Source organism: Falco peregrinus, chromosome 2, assembly GCF_023634155.1.
Source record: "Falco peregrinus isolate bFalPer1 chromosome 2, bFalPer1.pri, whole genome shotgun sequence".
Lineage (NCBI taxonomy): Eukaryota > Metazoa > Chordata > Aves > Falconiformes > Falconidae > Falco > Falco peregrinus.
Window position 1 is genome coordinate 65,510,015 of NC_073722.1, and position 24,302 is coordinate 65,534,316.

At 40.1% G+C, this 24,302-nt stretch overlaps 1 protein-coding gene across 3 annotated transcripts in view; it reads right to left on the minus strand.

Annotated features, from left to right (window-relative positions):
* TECRL (trans-2,3-enoyl-CoA reductase like) overlaps window positions 1-12,503 on the minus strand; it is a 67,911-nt gene extending 55,408 nt beyond the window's left edge. For 2 of the 3 annotated variants that reach the window (XM_027787689.2, XM_055796747.1), the window contains exon 1: window positions 12,179-12,503. In XM_027787689.2, coding sequence (XP_027643490.1) covers window positions 12,179-12,412 — 234 coding nt within the window. In that variant the 5' untranslated portion in view covers window positions 12,413-12,503. The remainder of the gene's footprint in view (window positions 1-12,178) is intronic. The other variant, XM_005238026.3, reaches the window with a different exon arrangement.
* Between the last annotated feature and the right edge of the window lie 11,799 nt (window positions 12,504-24,302).

Sequence of the window (24,302 nt, forward strand, 5' to 3'; positions counted from 1 at the left end):
ACTATTCACATGCCTTAGGTGTTTAAGAGTTATGAAGTGCCTGCCAGGATCTGTGCTTACGATGGCCTGCTGTGGCAGAGGAAACCGTGAGCATATCCACGCGGTGTGATGTGAACCACTACATACCATCTCCCCTACCTCCAAAGCTGGTGCTTGAACCCTGTAGCTGCAGCTGGGGGGTGGGAGGGGGGAGGGGAATGTGCTCTGTATGACACCTATGAGAGAGGCAGAGCTTGTTAGCAAGAGCACTGCTGTGCCCGAGCGCATCCAAGCTGCTTTAGGCTAGAGCTGGTTTAAGTCCTGCCAGCTCAGTCCCAGGCAGGGCATGTACTTGGTTGTTGGCTGCAGTCTGGCAGCGCTGCACGGCACCACACTGCCCAGGCTGCGTGTGCCCAGGGAACGCCTGGAGCACGCAGCCAGCCAGGAGGGCAGGGAGGCATTTGTTTTATGGGCCAGCTGGCTTAAAGAAGGACCCTTGCACTTGAGACAAACTACACAGACGGCAAGTTGAAAAATAACACAAATACCTTCCCCTTCAGGATGGGCTATGACATAGAAGAATTGCAGTGTCCTTTCGCAGGCAGAATAATGAGGCTATAGTCACAAAAGAATGAAATACATTTTTTTATGATCTTGATAATTCTGTGTCCTTTTTTTTAAAGGCCTCATAAAACAACTGTTGAAGTTATAGTTTCTAATATTGATCAACGCGAAGATGGATGCTGAGACATGAGCTTACTACTAAGAGTGTCCTCTTCATAGACCATTAATTATCTTTTGTTCTTTTCATTGTACGTCAATACAAGCTAAAGAATTGTAAGGACTGGAACAGCATCTGCTCTTATTACCCTTTGTGCTAACTGAATAAACCACCCTGGAACATTTCACTGCAATTATTAGTCTTACTCGCCTTTTATTCTTTTAAAGTATTTCTGAAGTGTTATAACCTTCCTTTTCCTCTATTTCAGCACTTTTCAAAGGGAAAACAGTGAAAGACCACCCTTAGTTTATTTAAAACAAGACAGATTTCATTGTAAAAACAGCTCTCGATTGGCACAATACCTTCCATGTGTGATGGTCAAGCCAGTTTTCCCTCCAGCTTCTTAGACTTGCAGTTTAACACCAGATTTTAAATATAGTTAACTTTCTAGTAAGTTGCTATCATGTGTAAGGTTCAAGACTACTTTTTCTTCACAAAAAATGTTATGAAGAAATGCAGATTTTACAGGTGTGGGTTGTATTCATTACACTTTTCATTCAGAAAAGGACAACTTAAAAACTTCAAATCCTGTTTTTCCTATACCTTCACAGCCAAAATACTTTTACTTTTCCATTTGAGGCAACTTTTCATTTTTCAGGAATTCAAAAGCGGAAGAACCTTCTGGGTCATCCATTCCAGTTCTGTCCTTCCTTTATGCAGCAACACACAAAGCATCACATTTCTTTTTAAGATTTAAAATACTGTATTAGTAACTTAGTGCTTTTCCTTGAGTCATAGCATAAGTGGAAGACATTATGGGAACTTAATACTGCCTTTTGTAAGTGCAAGCTAATCAGATAGTTATCCACTTTTGTACCTCTTTCACATTTATAACTCAAGGAATTATAACACATCTGGTGATCTGTATGTAATTGCATCACACAGTTCTTCCACTAAAGCATTTTTTAGAGGTTAAAGGTTAGCAGAATATCAATAAGAATTTGAATAATAGAATTTTAGCAAATACGTGATCTTTCATTCAACATTTCCCTTTGAATGTTTTTTCTCTTTGGGACAAGTCAGTACCACTGCACTGCTGAGTCACCTACTTTCCCACGGGCAGTAATTTTCCATAATTGCAGAAATTCAGAAATTCTGCCACTCCAGCTGCTCATTAATCACAGACAGCCCCATCTTCAGCCAGGGTAAAGTTGTTCAAAAGCGTGACATCAGATTATTGCAGCCAAGGATCTGACCCCAAAACAGTTAACCAGCTAATGAGAAAGCCAGGTAATTTCCAAATTCAGCACTAAAGAAATACTTCATCATTAATGTTTTTGCACCCTGTCCTTACTTTGAGACCATGCTGTATTATTAGAAATCAGAATTTCACAGAAAGTTTATCAGGAAAACACCTGTTCAAATCGATCTCCATATTTTGTGAATTTGGCTTCTAGATCAGATTACTTTTTCTTATTGTGAATTTTCAAAGACAATATTAAAAACTGGGTACTGTTTTACTGTAGCTTCTCTCAGTGTGTCCCATACTGCTCTCTTGTTAGCTTGGTAAACCAGTGTGCTGGTCATGTCTAACGAGATATAAATGGATGAGCTCACCATGGTAATAACATAGAAATAACTACATATAGATAAGTGTTGTCAGCAACTACACAAAGGCTTTATACAGAATGTAATATTTCACTTGGTAAACTGCAGTGAACTGCCTACCAACAGCTAGCTCTGATCTAAAGCCAGTCTTTCCAGAAACTGGAGATATTCAGAACTATGGTTTTACCTCAGGTCAGTTCCAGTATACGTGAGTAGAGAGGGCTGTATCACTTAGCAATCTCCTAGATGAATTCTGGCATATGAAATAATCCAACTGACTAATATTTCCAGTAATTATGGGTCAAATTATCTAAGAATACACATAAACACATGCTTGCCCGGTGCAGTCATGTCAATTTACACTAGCCAAGTTTGTCTCTAAACATGTTATATTGGTTTTGCACTGCTAGCTGTGTATTTACATTAAAAAAAAATACTCTCCCTTTAGAAGAAATTTTCTGAAAAAGTGTCAGACACCAGAAAGAGCTTTTTCTCCCTTTTATAAAGATGAGAGTGGAAGTAAAGAGAATGCAATCCACCAGCAGACAGAAGGCATGCAGGCTATCCCTCAGTTTACTGAATTCACCATGTTCACCTATTTCTGAGCAAATCTGACTAGAATTGGTGCATTTCCATGCCTTTCAGCCTTTTGTTAGGTAAGTAGCTGAGTAAGGTTGCTGTATACACCTTTGAGAGCTTAACAGTACCAGTCTGGAAGCCTCTGTCACAACACTTCTGCTGGGGAACTGGAATTGTTCTGGCACAACTCTGGATGTGTAAATTTGTATTGACTTCAAATTTTGAAAATTAAATAGAAAATTTTTTTGTAAAAAAAAAAATCCTGCTTCAGGAACATGCTAAAAATTCATTTTGTTTTGTCATTTTCATTTCTTTTTATTCCTCATCGGTATGGAACTTTCATTACTTTTGCATTATTTTATGACACATCAATCATGATAGTGTAAAATAATATAACTTATGCTTCTCATGCCATGGAAAATAACCCAACAGGAAATAACATTCAAATAAATACACTATTAAATTGTAAAATAAATTGTACTTGAAATACTTATTGTGTCATAATATATTGAAATATTCAAAATTAATTTGTAATACGATCTTTCCCAAATTCTACCTCATCACAAATTCAAGACTCTTTTTTTTTTTTTCACTGTAATTTGCAAAGAAAACAGCATTTGGGATAGACACTTAACAAAAATAAACAAAAAAAAGCTCAAACCTAATTTTGACCAATTCTTTTCAGGAATAAAATGAGGCTTAGGGTTTTGTTTGGATTTTGATTGCCAGTCCTAGCATGGATTAAGTAGCTTAGCTGTGAAATCTCTCTAAATTTGTCTTCCCTTTTCTATCAAATGGCTGTAGAGATTTATGTTTGCTTTTTATACCTATGCAGACTACTAACATTTAAAATCAAGCAGTGCACCCAAAGAAACTCAACCCATATTTACCATGGAATGGTCACAGACTATTTGGGGGACTGTATGAAAACAGAAAGCAAGAGTGAGGTCAGGCAACTCAGAAGAAAATTCATAGGAAACCACGTACTGGCAAAACAAGTGGTTCTATGAGTAGCAGGACTAATAAAGCCTTAATTTCTACTAATAAAGGACTTCCAAGCCTTTTCCAGCTGCCCTATATCCCTTCCCTGTCTCCTATGACATTTCCACTGGGCAAGAAACTGGGGCTGTTTTGCTGCCACGCACTTGCTGATCGCCCAGTTGGAATGTGCATGTTGAGCTGGCTACTGGTGTAGAGCAGGGGTGAAGGCTGAGCTCTGCCCGGGCTCCCTGCTCACAAATACTGCACTCCCCAGCCGCCAGCTTCATTAGACAAGCAGGAACTAAGTAATCTTTTGAGCCTTTTTTTTTATTTTCTTTTTTTTTTTTTTCACAGTTGTATTTAAATTTGGCCAGTATGTCCAAAGTTCTGTTGGGGAGAGCAGGCAGGGAAAGATGGAGAGAAGGCAAGCACCCTGTGGTCCATGAGGGGAAGCAGGAAGGAATGGGAAATCAGGGTCACATATGAGAACAATTAAAGATCATCAGGTCAGTTAGAAAACTAAGTACTTTTCACAACACCAAGTGCAATGAAGATGCTTGCTGTACTTCTGGTACAGATTCTCTGACTGCCACTTCTCTTGGAGCACAAGAGCTGTATAAATTAAAAAAGGAAAGCTTGCATTTTAAGGACTTTTAAAAATCCAGGTTTTTTTAAACATAGACAGATATATTATAGCAATAGCATTCATATATACTGCTAGATATTTATAGATCCATTACTACATGGCTCAGGTATTTTGTGAAAAATCACAGGTCTGATTTAAGAAAGAACCTCAAGCATGTTCTGATGGACCAATAAATCATGAGCAGGAGCATTTTAATGCTACAATAATGCCTATATGAGATGCCATTATACACCTAAATTTCCATCGTGGGTTGTGCTGATTAACTATTAGACTAACAAAACACCTACAGCTCTAGTACATTCATAATTTGCAATAATCTGTGAATTACCTTTGATACAATAAGGCAAATGTACAGCTGGGGTAAAATGTTGTAAAGTTTTTTGGGGAAAGAGAACATTTTCACACTGGCTGGGAATCTGTCTCTAGAGATGATACACTTTTGGCAATATTCATTGCTTTAGGTAGCATAGCTTTTCCTTTTGGCCAGAATGGCTTATGCTCATGAAGAGCTAGAAAACCACTGGTGTCTCAAGAATTCATTCTCTTGGTTTTGCTGAACTTTGAATCAGGTTTAATTTTTTGGATCATTAATTATATTTCACCCTTTCTTTCTTCTCCCTAGGCTTAGACTTTTCTATCTAAAATAAAAGATGTATAAAACATGTCATTTAAAGGCACTACACTACTCTGAAAATTAGTATCAGCTGGAGCATTAGTCTTTTGTAGTAGCTTCTGTAATTCTTTAAATTATCCCTTTACAAATGCTAAATGCCCTAAAGTTACCAGCTTCTCCCCTCCCCAGTCTCTCTCTTCCAGATAAATCAAAGGCCATTTCTCCAGGTATTCTATTTTAAAAGCCCTATTGAAACAAGAAAAGTGACAGCAAAGAGCAAGCAGAAATTAATATGTCTAGTTGCCTCTTTTCGTTTGAAACTATATTGACATTAAAATTATGTGAATTTCTAGTAGAGCAGTAAGAAATGAGTGTAGTGCATTGCTTCAACGGAATTTGAATATGTTTACCTACTTTGCCAACTGTAACTAATAACTGAGGAAGAAAATACTACTGTCATCACCTCCAGCACCAGGGGGTAGGTGTAAGATTCAATTCTTATGGGCAAGAAAATGTATAGACTTTGTAATATGTTTGTAAATGTAATGTATTTACTCATCATGCCTCCCAGCAGGGACCAGATCCCCATTGTGCTGGATGCTGTGAAAACATATAGTAATGACACAAGACACCATGAAATCCTCCTTCCAAAAGGAAGTATAAAAGAGGACTTCCACAGCAATGAGCCTATGTCCAGCCAGTTTTTTGTCTGGGTTCCTTCATCCGTATTGCTGTGGGAATCCATAGTTTGTGGGACTCAGCATCAGCATGTGGTCTTGCCATGGAAGCCCCCTCTTCCGACATAGCTAGTTATTCAATCCCTCTGGGCATTTTTGGCACCAGAAGCAGGACATCTGTAATGATAGAATGCTTGAATGAGAAAGATGATAATCTTAAAAATCCTATGCAAGACATGAGGCTGCTGTGGAAACGCACAGGTTTTACTCATTCTCTACAAGAAAGAATATAGAGTCCTGTGACGTGAAATACTACAATGGCAAGGTTTAGGGGAAAAAATATATACTATAAATACATCACTACACAAGGTGATGAAAATATTAATCTTCTTTCCTGGGAAAGGACTTCTTTACTATACTTCCCTAGAATGAAGCAAATGAGGAGAGCCTGATGTTAAAGACAATGTCCTGGTACTGCAAAGAGTTCCTTTTCAGAGTTTCATTGCCTATTTAATGATTGCATTTGCTTACCTAAAATGAATGTGGTATCTCTAACCTCCAAGTCATGATGTGAGAAGTTATTTTTATTTGCTAGAGATGACTATGCAAAAGAGAACTGGTGATGACAGTCCTTGGCTGCTCACTTTCTGTGACAGAGCTGCAACCCGCAGGCAGAAGTAATAGATTTCTGATACTGGAGGTACCATTTCTGCATGTATCTGGTTTTGCTGTTGTGCCAGTGTAAATCCATTGTATTGTTAAGCCATAGTGTGCAGATAAAAGGACACTATTGTTTTAGGTGCTTTACAAACAAAAATGCTTGTGAAGTCCTTCAGAGACAGGCAAGCCTTTCAGAGTAATCAGAATAAGCCCTAATTCATCTTTTAGTAATAATACATATACTGTGCAATATTTAACAGCAAGAAGAGTTGTGTAGGCTGCCCAGGGAGGTGGTGGAATTGCCATCACTGAAAGCGTTTAAAAACACATAGATGCAGTGCTTAGGGACATGGTTTAGTGATGGACTTGCCAGTCCTGGGTTAGTGGTTGGACTTGATGATCTTAAAAGTCTTTTGCAACCTAAAAGATTCTATGATGTAAGTGACTGGATTGATGCATAGACTTGTGTTATGCTGGGCACAACAAAACTGTGTAACAAAAGGACAAGCCCTATGCAAGAGTCCTTTAATTTAAGAAAAATAACAATGTTCACGTGATTTTCATTGTCGGCATTGCATGGTATGTCTACACTCACAAAAATACAGTTAAGTGTTCCTACAGTATATATCGTTAACCACAAACATTTAACTATCAGTAACTGGGTTTTCCAAAGAGATTTCAGTGGGAGAGGGCACTGGGTGCAGGGAGTGCTGGTTTAAGGAACAGTAGGAAAGTAGCTTCCATCATCTTTGCAGCACACCAAGAAAAGAGGCTCTTCCTGCACGCCTTAAGAAGCAAGCTCTCTTCTGTAGGCCTTAAGAAGTTCTCTGCAAGGGAGGGACATTGCATAGCAGCCAAAACCTGAGTTTGCACCTCTGCTTATAGCTGACTTGCAAAATCATATAGCACGAAACTACTGAGCTCTGAGGCTTTCAGTGGGGAAAAAGCTTTCTCTGCTGGTTTCCCCAAAGGTGATTTATTCTGTAAAAAACTGTATTGTGTAACACTTTCTGCCTTAAAAGCAACTCATGCAAAATTAATGGCATTGCATTATGTTTGTGGGAAAATACATTTTACTACAAGTTAATTTGAAGAAAAAAAATATTATACAATGAATGCTATAACAGAAACAGTTATGAGTTGCCTTAACAGCATTTATAAATCAAATCACTGCACATCGATAACTTTAAAACTAACCTACATCAGGCTTTTGGAATAATGTACAAGTAAAACAGTTTTTGAGTAGCTATGTATTTTTCATAAGTTGTGGCTGACGATGAGAAATGTGGATTATTTGTTAAAAAATGCAAACAGGAATTATTTTCTTTCATTTTTAAGACATGATGAATTTTGCATGTTGTGTTGTTTTGCGTAGCTTTTTGGAAGTAATATAGGAGCCAGAATCCTTAGACTTTTGGGGACTTTTTCCCCTGAAAATATTTCTAAAACTAAATCACTAATTACATGTCCTCTCCTCTTTACAGACAGGAAGGAATTTCGTCCACAGAAATTAATAAATTGTGAGGAAAAAAGGGACTTGTGATCACCTAGGCTCACCTGCTGTTTTACACTGGCCAAAGAAGAGATTTATTCCTTGCTGAATACTTCTTTCACTCCCTGAGCAAGAAACCTGTGTGACTCATGTTTCAACTACAGAACACCTTAAAAAAAATCAGTCTTGATTTGCATGTTGAAGAGACTGAAGATTCACTCACAAGATGCCCAAACTTTATTTATCGACCACGACTGACTGTCAAAATATGGGCTGAATTTCCTGGCTAAGGTTGCCTAATTGTGACTTTCAGCCACCAGCTTTGCAAGGCCTTTGCCTGCTTGTGTAAACACCTTTCTGTTCTACGAAATCCTGCCCCAGCTGTAGAGGGATCTCGGGTCAGGCAAGATGCTCTGCTGCAGCCAAGCCATGCTGTGCGTGAGGACACTGGCCTGCCTCCCTGGGGAGCAGGGAAGGGAGGAGGGAGGGAGGGAGAAGGGAGGGAGGGAGGGAGGGAAGGAGGGAGGGAGGGAGGAGGGAAGAGAGGGAGGGAAGGAGGGAGGAGGGAGGGAGGGAAGGAGGGAGAAGGAAGGAGGGAAGGGAGGGAGGGAAGGAGGGAAGAGAGGGAGGGAAGGAAGGAGGGAGGGAGCAAGGAGGGAAGGAAGGAGGGAGGGAGGGAAGGAGGGAAGGGAGGGAGGGAAGGAGGGAAGGGAGGGAGGGAAGGAAGGAGGGAGGAAGGAAGGAAGGAAGGAAGGAAGGAAGGAAGACAGACCCAGGACTCTCATTCAAGCTGACCCACACGCCTGGACCCTTGCCCTCTCGTGGGCAGTGCGCAGAGCGGGAGGTCACCCATACATCTCCTCAAAACGTCACTGGCTTTTGTTCCCCTGCTGCCATCACATCAGACTGTGGATACCTCTGGTCATGTGAGTACAGTCCCAGGGTATCTGAGCATTTATATACTGCTTTTAGTGACAGACGGATGGGGTTATAGCCTAGGTTTAAATTAGTTTTCCCTGCCAGCTCCCTTTTGAAGCCTTTTTCCAGATGTCCAAGGTAGCCCCCATTTTTCTGTAAATCACTGGTGCCTGCTGTTTTGTTAGAAGTAGTTTGAGGACATTTTGTGGAATAACTGGAAAACAATTTTGAGACAGGTCTGTGTTTCCTTCCCTCTCTCCCCACCCCTAAAATCTGAGGCCTCTTCTCCATGACTTCTCACCTCAGAATTAATTTCTGTACCAAGAGTAAATCCGGGGAAAAAGATCTCACATTATTATTTCTCTTTTAAATTCTTTAAGTAACTCACTGGAAAAGCTCGTGTACACCAAACTACTGGCAGTAATGTCATATCCATAGTAGGGGAAGTCCCTGGGGCAGGTTGTCAATATTCAATAAAAGAAATTACACTCCTATAAAGAATATTATGTTCAAAGTACGCATGTGCAAAATGAACTGCTAGTGTTCCTGACTCTTGTGAATTTACTTCAAGTTTTGCAAGATTATGTATTTTTCTTCAAGACCCAGCTCCTGGAGGGGATGACTATAGACAAAATGTCTGGGGTTTTCCTCTTCTACTTTCTTTCAATATTTTTTTCTGCCTTTCCTGACTGTGTAAAAGCCTGCAGCATGATGTGAATGTATCTTACAGGCTTAAAAACCAGGTAAATATGTATTTATTCTGTTTCTCTAAGCCAGTCTTAAAGACGATCAAGACCTTCTAGTAACCACTCAGTTCACTTAATATGTGATTGATCCTTCCCCAAAGTATAAGATGGGTAAGAAAGCCAAAGGAAATAACGTTATTTTAGTTTTACAGATGGAGAATTAATTCACTGTTACTTATGCTGGATCCAAAGCCTATTGATTTCAATCGATTGCTCGAAATCACACAGCCAAACACACCTCTTCTAAATCCCTGACACCGCATTGAGTACAAGATATCTTTTTTTTCTAAGTACTGAAACTAGTTAGATGTAGAATTATTTTGCAGACTTTACAAAGCTCCCACTAATCTGAATAGGATTCATATGCATGTGCAAGTGTCTCACAGAAACTAAACCTCTGGAAGCAGTGACTGGTATTTAACCACATAGTATTAATCATCTAATCACTCTGCCTGGGTTTCTATTAGGTGGAGAAAGAAAGGGGTCTTCTCTCTGCCATTACAATAGAGCTTGTCCCTTTAGATTTATTAATCTGTGAGTATTACAAACGCAGTTGCTAAATCATAATAATGTGAACTACTAACAATATGAAGTAAAAGTGTAAATACATGCATTTAAAAATCTGTGGTTCCTATTCTCTCCTATTATAAATTCTGACAGGTAATAATTACATGCAACCCCAAGAAATTAAGCTAATCGTAATCATCTTTCAAATAGAAAACAGGCATTAGAAGCGTTATGTTGGGTCTGTATCAATATTATATCTGATTAAGCAGAAGATAGTCTAGTCCAGTAAAATGGTTGCTTGTTTGCTCCAATAATCAACAGAAATGAAGTTCACCAATACGAACAAGTGTTCATGGGATTAAGGAACTCGGCTTCTCTACTTTCAGGGTTGCCTTAGGAAGGGATTATCACAGCAAATTAACGGATTTAGCCAGGTGAATGCACATTCAAAATCCCAATTCTTTAGGCAGTCTGTGCCAAAAAAAAAGGTTTGTACTGCTGGCCATGGCCATGTAAATTGAACATAGATTTCTGAGCCAACAGTTTCAGTTTACAGTTGTTACTGCTCCTCTGAGTGTATTTTATCCCTATAGAGAGACAGAGTACTTTGCAATCACCACTCATAACTCTCTTTCCACCTCTACAGGGGCAGAGTCCATGTTTGGAGAAGGTGTAGAAAATGTTCAGGCTCATCAAAATTCAGGATTAAAATTAAAACACAGGTCTGTTATTGTCCTAGCAGACCACAGTTCTTCCATACATCATGGAAGGATTACTGAAATGTGGCTCTTCACCTAATTCTGTTTCTGTTAATGTATTTCTTTTAATGACACTATAGGAAAAAAGACTCAGTCTTTCTTTGGATTGAAACCTTATTCAGTATAGTATTTAGATAACCCTTTTTAATAACTGCATAAAAGTCACTCAGTAAATTAAATACAGCAAACACTTTCAGTAGAACTGCGTTAATAGTCATCATATTAGTTTGACTATTTTGTACATGTTTCCCCTTTGGCTAGATTTTAAAAAATCTCAAAAAAAAATATTTTGCCCGGTTAAGAATGAATAAGTGAGACATGTACCTTTAACTAGGCATACAAATTGCAAAAACACCCTTAAAATGATCAAGAACACTAGAATTCTGGTAGTATTCCACCCTGCATATTTCAAAGGCATTAAATTAAACACTTGAAGCAAACTTAACCAGTGATCCCAGCTGTTGCCAGTTGAGAATAAGAGAGGGTTTTATTTTATATTTTTATTTTTATTTTTTTCTTCTAGTGAAACAGTAAGTCTCAAAACTCTACTACATTACTGACAAATCATATAGTCAAAATAGATTAGGATTCTCATTTTCATGGCACGCAAGAGACCAGCTCTTCAGCTGAGGGACAATGAATCACAGAAACTGTGATGAAAATATTTATGAAGCATTTTTTCAGTTGTTGTTTACTGCATTGTAAACTTCCTTCCTACCCAGTCCTCTCGTCCTAGTTATACAATTTGACTGTAGTTTATTTTTTTGTGGTTCACGTTACAAAAAAAAAAAAAAAAAAAAAAAAAAAGCCACCTCTTTAAGCTAAGGCCTTTTTTTTAAAAAATAGGGTCTTTTAAAAAATTGTCAGGTTCCTGCCCAGTCTGGTAAGTAGGGTGCAGTTGAGTACATTTAGATAACAACAACCTATAGGATCACAGAGATGCTAAGCTTTACAAATGTATTAAAACTTAATATCCATTCTGAAGCAGATGTTTAAGTATCATGCTCTGAAATAAACGCTGTAATCTGAGTGTCAAGAGACAGCCTGAGGACATATCTAGAATCCACAGAGCAGCCAGGAGATCTAAAAGAAACTAGTTTGGGATTATTTGTAAAAATCTTGGACAACATTAGCCAAGGATTGCAACTAACAAGAAGTTCTGAGTATCCCCCAGAGAAAAGAATGAAAGCATTTCCATTACAGAGTAAGACCACAACAGAGTAAAAACAGAGTCCCTGAACTGGCACCGTGTAAACCAGGCACGTCCCCAGCATGCTGGAATAACACACTCACCTTGTCCACAATGCAGATCTGCTTCTTGCTTTGCACATCAAGAATTTCCACTTCAAAGTAAGTGATTTTTGAATGTTTGAGCACTGGTGGTGATTTGAGATGGCCAGCAGAGAGCACAAGCTGAGAGAAGTTGAAAAAAGAGCGTGTGTCATTGTGGGACATGGACAGAGCTCCTCCATGCGCTGCAAGATTCCTCTTGTGTTCTGGAGCACTGGGTTTCTGCCTGCTGTGCATGGTGTGACCCAGCAGTAGTGATCGTCATATCAATAGGGGACAGTTCCAGGGGGAATATGTTTCCTCCCCGCACAGTTAAATACAATCACAGACTGATGAGACTTGAAAGGTCAAGTGGTGTTCCATTTTAAGAGTACTGTCTTATTTAGCAGAAGTGAAAACAATGGCTCTGTAATCCTTGTCTATATTTAACTTGCTATTGTGATGTGCTGTATTGCTGCTGCTTTTTTTTTTTTATTTAAACCACCATTTCAAACGACACAGCTAGAGATTCCCTATTAGAAGGAGTCAGATCCTGAAATTCCAGAGCCCCAGAGTAATCAGGAATGAATGCACCAAATTCCAGTTACCTCCCGAGACAGATGTTTAAAGGTGTCCACATATACATCTATTGGGGGTGGGGGTGGGGGTGGTAGTGTATGTATGCACCCTTAGCATAATCTACAAAATTATGTGAGATGCTGTCTTTTCTAGAAATATTTACTCACAAAAAGCCAGGAGTTCAACAACAAAATTTAGGGATTGCTTGCAAATAGAGAGAGAACTTATACCTGCTTGTATTTAGTACTGTGGACTCTGTTATTTAATGGTGTAGAGTTTTCCTTGCAGCTCTGCCAGGGAAACTCAACTGAAGTAAAGGAAATTATAACCATAAAGGCACTAATTCAGAGTTCAGATCATTTTACTATTTTCTTATTCTTTCCTGAAAATTTTCACAGTGCAACTCTGCAGCAAAACAGAGGTAGTCTTAATGGTAAAAATAAGGATTATTTAAAACAAATTTTCTCTAAAACAGCTTCCCCAAGCCTGGCTTAAACCTCATTTTTCCTCATATGATTTTTTAATAGGATTTAATAGAACTAGCTGCACTTTTCCATCCTGACATTCTCCTTCAATTTCCCTGAGCTGCCTGGGATTACAGTGTTATAAGGGCACCACAGACTTCTGCAGACAACTCTTTCCAGTGGAGACAGAGTAAGTTCTGAATACATTTTTACATAAAACCTCAAGGAAACTACAATCACGTTTACAAAAGTCATATAGGTTTGCTACGCAAGGAAATTTAATCAGGTAAAAAAAAGTTTCACAAGATAAAAGTGACCCTGCAGCTAATACCCACTCTGGGAGGCAGGGTGGGAACAGAACAGGTCTCTTTTCTGCTATAACTTGCAGAAAATTTAGTGGCCACCACATCTTGTCTAGTGACACATGACAAGAAGCTCTATGAAATAATGGAGAAACTAATTGATAAATTGTTGCAATAATTAAAAATGAGAGTGAGGGGGACACCCAAAGAAGCCATTTCCAAACCAAGGCTCCCCTCCAGATAGTATTCACAGATAATGCCCATCTTCACATATATGAGCTATATAGTTGTTGTTGATGGAGTAATCCATGCTACGTCAAGTTCTAAGTTCTGAAGAATCAAGCCTGCATCCATGAGATGTGCCCTGCTTACAAACAGGAAAAGGAAACAGTAAATTAGCAGGGGCTGAACTCATGAATGGGTCTGAGCTCAGTGGTAACAGGACAAAATACTTCCAATACCAAGAGCTAGTCTAATTTATTTATAATTCTTTAGCCAGTTGTTCTGACTAAACAGGCTAACCCCAGCTTATAACTAAGATGCTTTATGTCCACATGACATAACAAACTTCTGTGTGTAGCTCAAGTTTGAAAGAAAAATCCCTGTTACTTGTTGATAACAATAAACTGCAGTCACGCAGCCTTTGAATGCTTTCACTGGCTTTGTTAGCGAAAAGCCCTGACTGCAGGAATGCAGATGGATAGTAATATTGGTAACCTAATACAAACAAGGATTAAATTTTGGCTCTGCTGAAATTAGTTAGTGTCTTGCCATTGATGCAAACCAAGTCAGCACCTAAAGAAAAAAAATGTTAGACTTGAACAAGATTATATTGTGATCAAAATACACCTGTCTCTGAGTTTAGATGGAAGGTATGCAAGGAATCATCATCTTAGTTGTGTCAATATAGCAAGCAAAAATATTGTTGTGAGCTAGTCGGAGCACTGAGTGACGAATTGTTGGCTAACTGTAAGGGGCTTGTTAAAAACAGCCAGGTAAAGACAACAGAACACACAGGTCCTAAGTTCCAAGTGTGAGATTCACTTATTTGAACAGACTACTATAAGGAAACCGTATAAAACTGCTGTACAAGAGATGAGACAAACTGGTATAACGTCCCCTTTTAGCTGTAAAATCTATGAATCAGTGAGCTGTAACAGTATATATTAATAAATTTCTAAATTGATATCAATTCAAAAGCAATAAAGAATAATATTGATCATCATGGCTAATTTCTATGTATAAGGAACTGGTGTTGCAGTCATTACTGTGGGTATATTTACAACTATTTAAAATTACAATGTCTGAACTGTAGCTTCTGAAAAAAAGCTTGATTTACTGCAGACATTTAAATTATCAGAATTTTATTACTGACCAATGAAAATTTGAATATCTGAACCAATTCCAAGAAAATGCTTACAAAATAATTTATTTTTTAATCTAAGATAATCATATGCAATTTCAATATTTTGATAAACAACAGTCTTTACAGACCCAAATACTTTCCTGATATAAACAAGCAAGGCTTCCCTGAAGGTGGCTGGCCCTTTCCTTACTATATTTAAATTATGGGTCTAGGATTAGACTGCAGCACCATGTCTACAGCAAACATATTACTTGCATATAAGGTGGGTGAGAGCTACTCTACCAAAAATAATCAGAGGTAGAGTTACAGCTGATAACCTGAGCCTTAAAGGGGAGACACATAAAAGTAGTGGAGCTTTTGCCATTAATGTGACAAGTGCTGCACTTGCTTGAAATGTCATCAATGGGTTTAGATGTTCTGGCTCAATGTGAAATAATTCAGCCCATTCTATGTAGGAGCGTACATGGAAGGGAAATATTCATTACTGGACAGAAGGCACATCCTCCCTTCCAATGCAGTTACATGTACCTCATCTCAGTCCCCGACACTGGAGATGGGGAGTCTCAGCACCTGGGGGCAAGCAGTCAGCCAGTCCTATGGTGAGATCTACAGATCCACATTAGATGGGTACAGGCTGCTGTTCCCAGAGCTGTGGCAGGGCTAGTAGCCAGCAGTCACTGAGTCCCTGACCTCAGCTTCATTCTGGGACTCTGAGAAGAGTCAAAGAGCACTCAGCAAGAATTGAATCATCTCTGACAACTTCAGCTCGCACTGGATTTCCTGCCATATAAGGGGCCAGTATTTTTGACGGGCTGTGAGGATGGGCATAACTCTTCTCAAACTGTGGCTCTACCTCCTCTCCTCACTTGACACTTGGCTGACACGAACCACTTTGCAGACGGGCAGACATTTTGTTAAGCCATCCTTCTGAAAGGCACTTTTTCCAGGAGGGAGGGAATGCCTCCCCCCAAAGCATGCAGCAGGGCCATCGTTTCTGGTTAACTGAACTGCTGATATTTTCACAACAAAAGTGACACCTGTAGTGGATTTTTGCACCCTTATCTAATACAGTATCTTGAAAAAAGCATCAACCTGTGCAGGTCATGAAAAACAGCAGAGACTATGACTTAGCATTCAGTTTCTGTTTATGACGCTGATTTCCTGTGAGACGTTAGGGAACTGCTGTTTTTCCTGCTTTTCCCTTCCCATCCCACGTGAAGAGAGTCTTCTCTGCGTGATGCTCTCTTGCACTGTGCATTTTGCAGACAGCCTGGCACAAGGGGATTTCATAAGATCTCAGCTGGGTCCTTAAGGTGCTTCTGAAGTTCCTTTTCATCTTTGGTCATGTTTTGTACTCCTCCTTCCCCACAAAACTGGTCATCTCCTTTCAGTCTGCAGAATGTCAGCTGTTAAGTCAGCAACGGAGGGTGATCTCTATCAGTCCAGATGCTTGTTAGCAGCCCCTCACACATGGCTTTTTTATCTTGCACACTTCAAACGCTTGGTGGAAGCAGGGTTATTACTTTCCCACCAGCTTCATGAATGCCAAAGAACTGAACAACACCCCCAAGACAAAAAGACTCCAGACCCCAAAGTATGTGGGGTTCAGTACCACAGGTCATGCAGCCTAAAGCAAAGCAGATTCCCAAGGTCACACACATACTCACTTCAGTGTCCCATTTTTTGAAATTCTGCCATGCATTTTGCTGGGGAAGGAGACACTGAGACCAAGTAAGGACTCAACTGCGTTGCAAACCAGCAGTGGCGTTCCCTTGCTAAAGGAGGTCTGAACCAGTATGTATGTGGTACATACCATGGCCCATGGTCTCTCTCCTTTCCTGACTGGGAAAGGGATGATAACAATAGCTGCCCAAGAGCTCTCTGAAAACAGGGTGATTACTCTGAGCATGGCCCGCAGAAAACTGGATAAAAAGGACCTGTTTGGAAAGTCAGACCCCTTCTTGGAGTTTTATAAGCCAGGTGAAGATGGAAACAGTAGTTCAGTAGCTGTGTAGCCCATATGCCTGTTCCTGCACTTGATCTAAGCAGCACTGCTCTGCATTTTCCCGTTTCAATCTGGGATCGAGTGTTTTCAGAGCCAGGCAGCAGGGCAGCTGTGCTTTCAGTCTCTTTTTACTGAGCTGTCACAGGAAGGATTTAAGAACCTGGTACAATGTACTCATTTGGAAAAACACTAACAGTAATTTGCCTGGCTCCTAGCTTTATCTGGCTGAGAGTGTAGGAACAAGTTTACCAGACTATTTGAGGGGCTAATGCTTTTAAATATTTGGTTTGATTTTGTTATCTGTATTATATTAGTAACAACTAGAACTCATTCCTGAAGCATAACAGAAATCTAAGCATGCAAGCCTGGCTGCTAGAAATTAAGAACGTAGAGCTAAGAATGCAGCATATAGTATGTGGAATTTGATACATTATTCCCAAACACTGTTTATAAAGGCTGTATGGAAAAAAAAAAAAATTAAAAAAAAAAGCATGATCCTCTGGGGTTTCTTTGCCTGCACATGTCTACCTTAGCAACCTTAACATCAATTGAAAGCATTCTATCTACTTGTACATACTCTCAAGAAAGCCACTTAGAAAAAAGCTCTGTAGTATTACTACAAAAACTACTTGGGCACTTATATTTTCTCTCTTGAAGCTAAATCTCTTAACAAATAAGTAATGGACAGGATAGAAAGGCGCAAAAGGAGAGTGCACTGATTCTGTAACATGAAGCAATCCTAAAACAGCTTTAAATAATACTGAAGTCAGAACTAGACCTCACCAGAGCTAAGGGGCAGGGCAGAAGTGATACATAGCCATGTTCCTTCCCTTTGGCTATACTGGCAGGGCTCCTCAGCAAAGGGTGGCAGCCTTTCTGACCCTGTGAGCTGCATAATGGTAACATTACATGGCCAAAAGTTACAAGCCTCAGGCTACATCCTTCAGAGGCTGTGAGAAGGGAGACTCCAGGGAACACCTCGCAAGCAGGGCTCAAAGATCTCCAGTGCCCACCTTGTCCCTGCAGACATTTTTGCCACTGACTATCACAGACTATCACAGCAATGGAGTTTTTCCTGCTGTTTAAAATCTCATTCTAGTAGCCTGGCTTTATCCCTCTGGCTTTGAAGACTGAAAATGCTGACTTTAAACCTTGGTGTGGGTGGTGCCAATTAGAATCAAATTCACAGTGCAAATCAAATCTAAAGCTGGTGCTTATTTTATCCCCAAGAGATATAAGAGAAATAAGCAAAGTCAACAAACAGGCACAGTAAGTCTATCTGCAAGAAGTACAAAGTGAAACCTCCGCCCCCAGCCCCTGTCACACACAAACACACACCTACTTCTCTACCAAAATAAGTACAGTGTGATGCAGAGCTCAAATGTGATGACAAGTCAGGATATGCTGTAAAAGACAGCTGTTGGACTGCAGCATGGAAGAAGCCTGAGGAGATGCTCCTGGTGATGAAGAGGCCCAAAGGAATCTTCATAGATTGCTGGATCAGTCTTTTAATGTCATTGACAATAAATAACATATTTACAGATCTGCAGGTGAGAATTTTCATTCTTGTTTGAATTCGATCAGTGCAAATTGTGCTATTCCTGATGTTATTAACTTTCATTATTTGAGGCATGTGATGGTCTTTTCCTCTAAACACATGGCATTTGGAACTACATGACTATGTGAAATGTATTTGTTTTTTAAGCTTACATATTTTGTTATTCTTTTTCACTTAGGTAGATGTGGAGCCCTTAGAAACACACAGGCGTGTCTGAAAACTTGACCTCAAGAGGTCTAGAAACAAAGATACTTTTTTGTTTCAAAACAAAGGCTATGATTTTTAAGCCAGTCTTGGCATTTTGCAGTCAGACAGGGAGATCAATACTGTTCATGTTTAAGTCCTTACACAGACAATATCGTACCCCATTGTTTCTTTAAGGCAAAGATTAGAAAGCAGACAAAGAAATGTCACACAAACACTTCCAAGAACTACTTTTAAGGAAAATTTCACTGACCTTTACCTGCAGAATTTTCTCTATAGCATTACGCTCACCCTTTAGCGTCTTCTTAAGCAGCCTTTGCCTTTCAATGACAACAGGTGTTTCCATCCATCGGCCTTAACATGGTGTGACCTCCACTTACTACATCATCAATTCTGCCTAATAAAATGGCACCTTAATTAACAAAGGTTAGAAACTTGCTTCCAAATGTTTGGTTTCATTTCACTGTTTTGCAATAGGCTTCATGTACTCTAATGTGCCATTGCTCATTTGAGGAAAGCCAGTGTGATGAGCCTCCTGTCGATCTCAGCACTGATACTCATGTCCAGCAGCAAAGCTAGCAACAAGGCAGCATCTAGGTGGATGAGAGTCCTCTAAACATGGACAGACAAGAAAGTTGCCATCTAATTCATTGTGGCTTTATGTTATCATGTCACTTCATAGTGTAAAGAGAGGACTGAGCAGATTAATGAAGGACAGGTGCTGATACCCTGTACTTTTCAACAGTATAAGCTTACTTCGCATCCTTACTTAATTTCAACTGAGTATATGTATTACAGACAGCATTTTTTTTAATCCCCCTCACAGAAAATATCCTGATGAGATAATGGACTGTAATTTCACAGGGTAAGACTGAGTAACCACATTATTGGAAGCTGATCAGCCCCTAAGTAAGGATGATGAAAAGAAATACAGTAAGGCAAAGCCATTTTTCACAAATGGCAGCAGTACAGAACTGGAAATCCATGCTTTTATAGTTGAGATTAAATTCATCTTTCTTTTGTGCAAAACTGTTACATTCAAGATTAAGTTGGAGTCATTTGGAATAGTTTCAGGAAAACAAAAAGTTGTTAAAAAATGCAGTTTTCATTGACGCTGGAGCACTTCAAAAGATTTACTCATTTGAATGAAAAGATTTTAAGGTTCAGAACAATCTGGTCTCCTCATGACCAGTAGGAGGGAAGAACAACCTTGACTAGAACACTTAGAGATTCCTAAAGGAGCTATTTCAACATAATATTGAAGAGGTTTTGTTTGCTAATGCAGAATATATAAAAATCCTGAAACCTCAGTAATTGTCACAAAATACAATTGTGGTCTTTCAGACAGTTCTATACAGAGATATGTTTAAAGGTTTACAACGACAAAAAGAAATCTAACTCCTCTTTTACAATCCTCCCTTTTTGTCTGAAGTTCTTGGGGTGATTGGTCTTTTATTACTTTCGAAATGTTATGCGTTATTTCTTCTCATACAAGAAGTCAAATTGTTCTCAGTCTTTTTCACTTCAGGGCTTCATTAATTAGGTTTCTGAAACATGTGTCACCATAACCTCCTTCTTTCACAAACTTTCAAGTTTTCAGAAAAGTTGCCATTTATTATGACATTTTTAATATTCAGGCTCAGCCTGAAAATTATTCTTGAGCTAAAAGAAAAATGATCAGTCATTTTTATATTCATTTTGTGACTAAAAAGTATTCTTGTGACATTTTTCTATCAAAGCAGAATGATTTTGAGGAACAGAATTCCAGAAAACTTGGAATTAGACAAGTGAACAAAAGGGGATTCTTTTTATTTCATTAGAACTGTTGTTCAGTGGCAGGTTTTTTCAAGCTTGAAATCTTTAGGAAAATGTTTCCGTGCAGAAAAATTAACAAGACGAGCATGCTCATCAGATTAAAATGCTTTCTCCTGTTTAGACTCTTCTGCCTATACAACCAAATCATCTGCCCCCAGACTACTACCACTCTCAGTAATGACTCCAATGATGAAGTGATCCTATCCCAATTTGAATATTGTCCTGGGTTAGTTAGAGCCATCTGTTTCATGTTTTGACCATTATCTGTCCCAAGTATGCATCAGAGTCCAGGGTCTCCTCACTAGTGCTGCTTAAAACAGTAGAAGAAATCTATCATGTTTAAGGCACTACAAGAAACCCACTCTTTATACTTCAGAAGCAGAATGAAGTTTCCCCTGAGATCAGACCATTTTTCTGCTGGAGCTGGAGTCTGGTCCAGCATAGGAAACGGTGCTCCACCAGGCAGCCCGGCTTGCAGCAGGTTTAGGTGAAAATGTCACTGACTTACTCCCTCTAATGTAGCAGGATCATGCACTCAGGATTACTACCTCATCAAACCTGCCATCCTCACAGCGCCTGGAGTCACCACATACCCTGAAATAAAGCCTGCCTTCCATCAGGAAATCCAACTAGATTAGAGGGTACTGACAGAATCACGGTAAGTAGTAGCTCCATGGGGAGCCCGGTGGCACATCCATGTGTGCCACGCTGAATCGTGAAAGCTGGCTCCTTCACAAGGTAATGGAGCAACCTGGCCCTTTCACTCATGCCTAAACATGATAAGGTTCCAGAAACCAGGCACAGAGAGACCTGCTTCCTGACTACCTCTCTCTTCTTGGAGAACACCCAACAGACCAGGACTTCAGTCCCTGTGTAACTTCAAAGGACAAGATCCGTGTAAGTACCCCATGCTGAGACACCTGCCTCCCCTACACAAGGTACAGGATGCCCTGACATCTCAACTGGACTCCGAATACCTTGCCAGGACCTGCCTGCCTGACAGCAGAGTGCTGTAGCACTTGGGTCGCTTTTAGAATCTGGCCTGTGCTCTCATGCTCCGTGCCACAAGTTTGTGCACTGAGGGGAAAGGAGAACTGGCCCGTAGGGAAGGTGAGCTGCCCACAGACATAAGGTCGATAAATCTCAGCACAGCGTCAGGGCATCCTGCCACACGCAAGAGGATGGAACCCATGTGAGCTCCAGGCCTCCCCTCACGTTCCTTCTTAACCACCAGAAAGAAGCGCAGACACAAACAATGTGCGTTTCATCCATGTAATGGCATTATACCACACAGCAGCCTGGAACAAGTTGAGAAGAACAGCGTTTTAAACTTGAGCTCCAAGGAAAAATGGTACTGTTAGTTCCAGAAATGCTTTTGTGGCTTCTTGTGAAACGTATTCCCAGTGAAGAAAGCGTTTTCCACCTGGTTCTCTGTTACTGGCACAACCCAATTCATTCATGCTTTGTTTTATCACACCAACATTGGCACAGAAGCATTTTAATGTAAAAAAAATTGCTTCTGTACAGCACAGCTGGCAGGGAAGAGTGCAGTAATTTGTGTGAAGTTTGCAATGCACAACTTCCTTTTTCCTGTAGCAAACCAGAAAGGACAGAGGCTTGCTGCTTATGTTAGTTTGCATGTGACAACTCAGCAGTCAGTAGTTTGGCTCTGAGGAAAAGCAAAGCCAAAGCAGATAATTGCCATAGTATACTCCAAAAGCATATGAGCTCAGGCTGCTAAAAGACAGCACTTGTTGCTTGGCACATTAGGGCAACAGCATGTCACTCAACACCTGTGGAGTCTGTGTTCCAGTTTAACAGCTGCTAGTCAGGAATGACTGTGACCAGCTTGCAAACAATGTCAGGACAACCACTGTGTGGTTACATCCAGCTGTCAGAATTATCTTTGCTTTAAAAAAAGAAAAAGCTGATGCTGTTTGTAGGCTGACAACTGTCGCTGTAAAGCATTCCTGCAATTTCCATAGCCATCCCGTGGGCAAGGTCATACAGATAGATGTGACAAGGAGAGCCCTGACATTTAACAGTCTGGGAAGCAACACTCAAGGATTACAGGTAATATATCAGCATGCTTCACCAGGACTTCCTGCTGCAGAAAGCAACTCAGATCCACAGACAGCTTCAAAAATGCTGTAAAATAAAGCCCCTGGGTAGAAACAATGTCATCCCTCTATACCCAGCTGTAGGAAGTACTCTAAAAGGCTAAAGGTGATGCTCATTTATAAGGGTGAAATGAAGGAAGATTCAGCATCACAGCTGCAGTCTTCTAGGACTAGAATTTTACCAGTGCAAAGGGAAAATCCACAGTTGCCTAGCAGGACTGGATGCAATTATCGCTACCACAAGCTGATGAGATACATAAATTCATGGTTTTTACAAATCCTACCTTACCTGTGCTGTCTTACAGCAGGAGACTGGAATATGTCTGCGTTTGAAAGGGCCCACCCCCATCAGCCAGGTTGCTAGACATCCTCCACAGCCTTAGCAAATAATCAGTCCTGTGTCCTATCTGAAAAACAATGAGGTATAGCTTTGCTTTTTCTTTCCTGACCATCAGTTATTTTTACGTATGTCCAACACTTCAAGCTGTCAGACATTTGGCAAACCATGTTACTGCTGCAGATCCACTTCAACAATCCTTGTGTACTGCTCTATCATGCTGACTGGGAGGTGTGAGTTCACCAGGATTACTCACTGTGCATGCGTGACATCCACACTGTACCTTCACAGTCTCTGTCTCTTTTTCTCTCTCTCCAAAATTGCAGACAACTGTGGTCATCGCTGCCGTACAAGAGACCCTGCATCAACTGCTTTCTGCTGTGACTTTCCATTGAGAGCAAACCATGTACAAGCACCCCAGATGCTGAACCCGAGTCCACCCATTTTAGCGGTCTTTGTGCCCAAGCTCTTGGTGTCATGTCCGCCCCCAGAGGAACTGGCTGTGCCTGCAAGTTTCTTCACAGGTAAAGAACCTGCTTTGCTGTTTCTGCTGTCAACAGAGGAACTGGTAGTTTCATTCTGTTCTCAAAAAAAGCTGATTTTGCATGCAAAAGCACAACAGCCAAGAACAGACACAGAAAATAACTACTAGGCACTTTATCACTGTCTGTGGCAGTTTTTCTTTGTCGGTTTAGCTATTAAAGCACCCAGCTGCAATGTGAACTGTTGGTGTACACAGTTTTACTAACAAAAATATGGACATATTGTAAAGCCTCAGGTTTCTAATGAACATTTGAGCTCACAGCTTTTCTCTGAATTCACAGCATTTAGAGCAAAGCAGACTGACCACTGGTGTCAGCTTGTTGTAAGCTAAGTACAGGGCTACCTACATACAGGGAACCACAAACTCCACCTTGAAATATTTCTTTCAGAGCACTCCCCTAGCAGACTAATATCTATTGAAACTTAAATACTTGGTTCTTTAGCCAGAATAAGAATACAGCTTTAATGAATAGGGCCAAAAAAAGAAGTTGCTCTTTAAGTTTCTCCCAGAAAACATTTCTGCTTTCAGCCAGCTGTAACTGAAAAAGAATTTGTCAGAACAGGAACATTGAAACCTTCTATCTTGCTTTTGCATGGCTTCCCAGAAGGTAAAGATGAAATAATTTCTGCTTGTTCTGCTTTTATCATTTTTGTTATTATACACTAAATACTGCAGCACACCTTTTTTAAACACTCCTAAACAAAGTGAGAGGTTTTTTAAGAACAGTAGAGGTCCCGGGAATGCTACACGGAGAGGCCAGCAGGTCCCCTGTTGTAGCTGATGTGCAGGCTGGACTCATTGCCAGCGGGGCTCTGTGCAGACCTGTGAACCTGTCGGATCAGGAGACAGGCTGA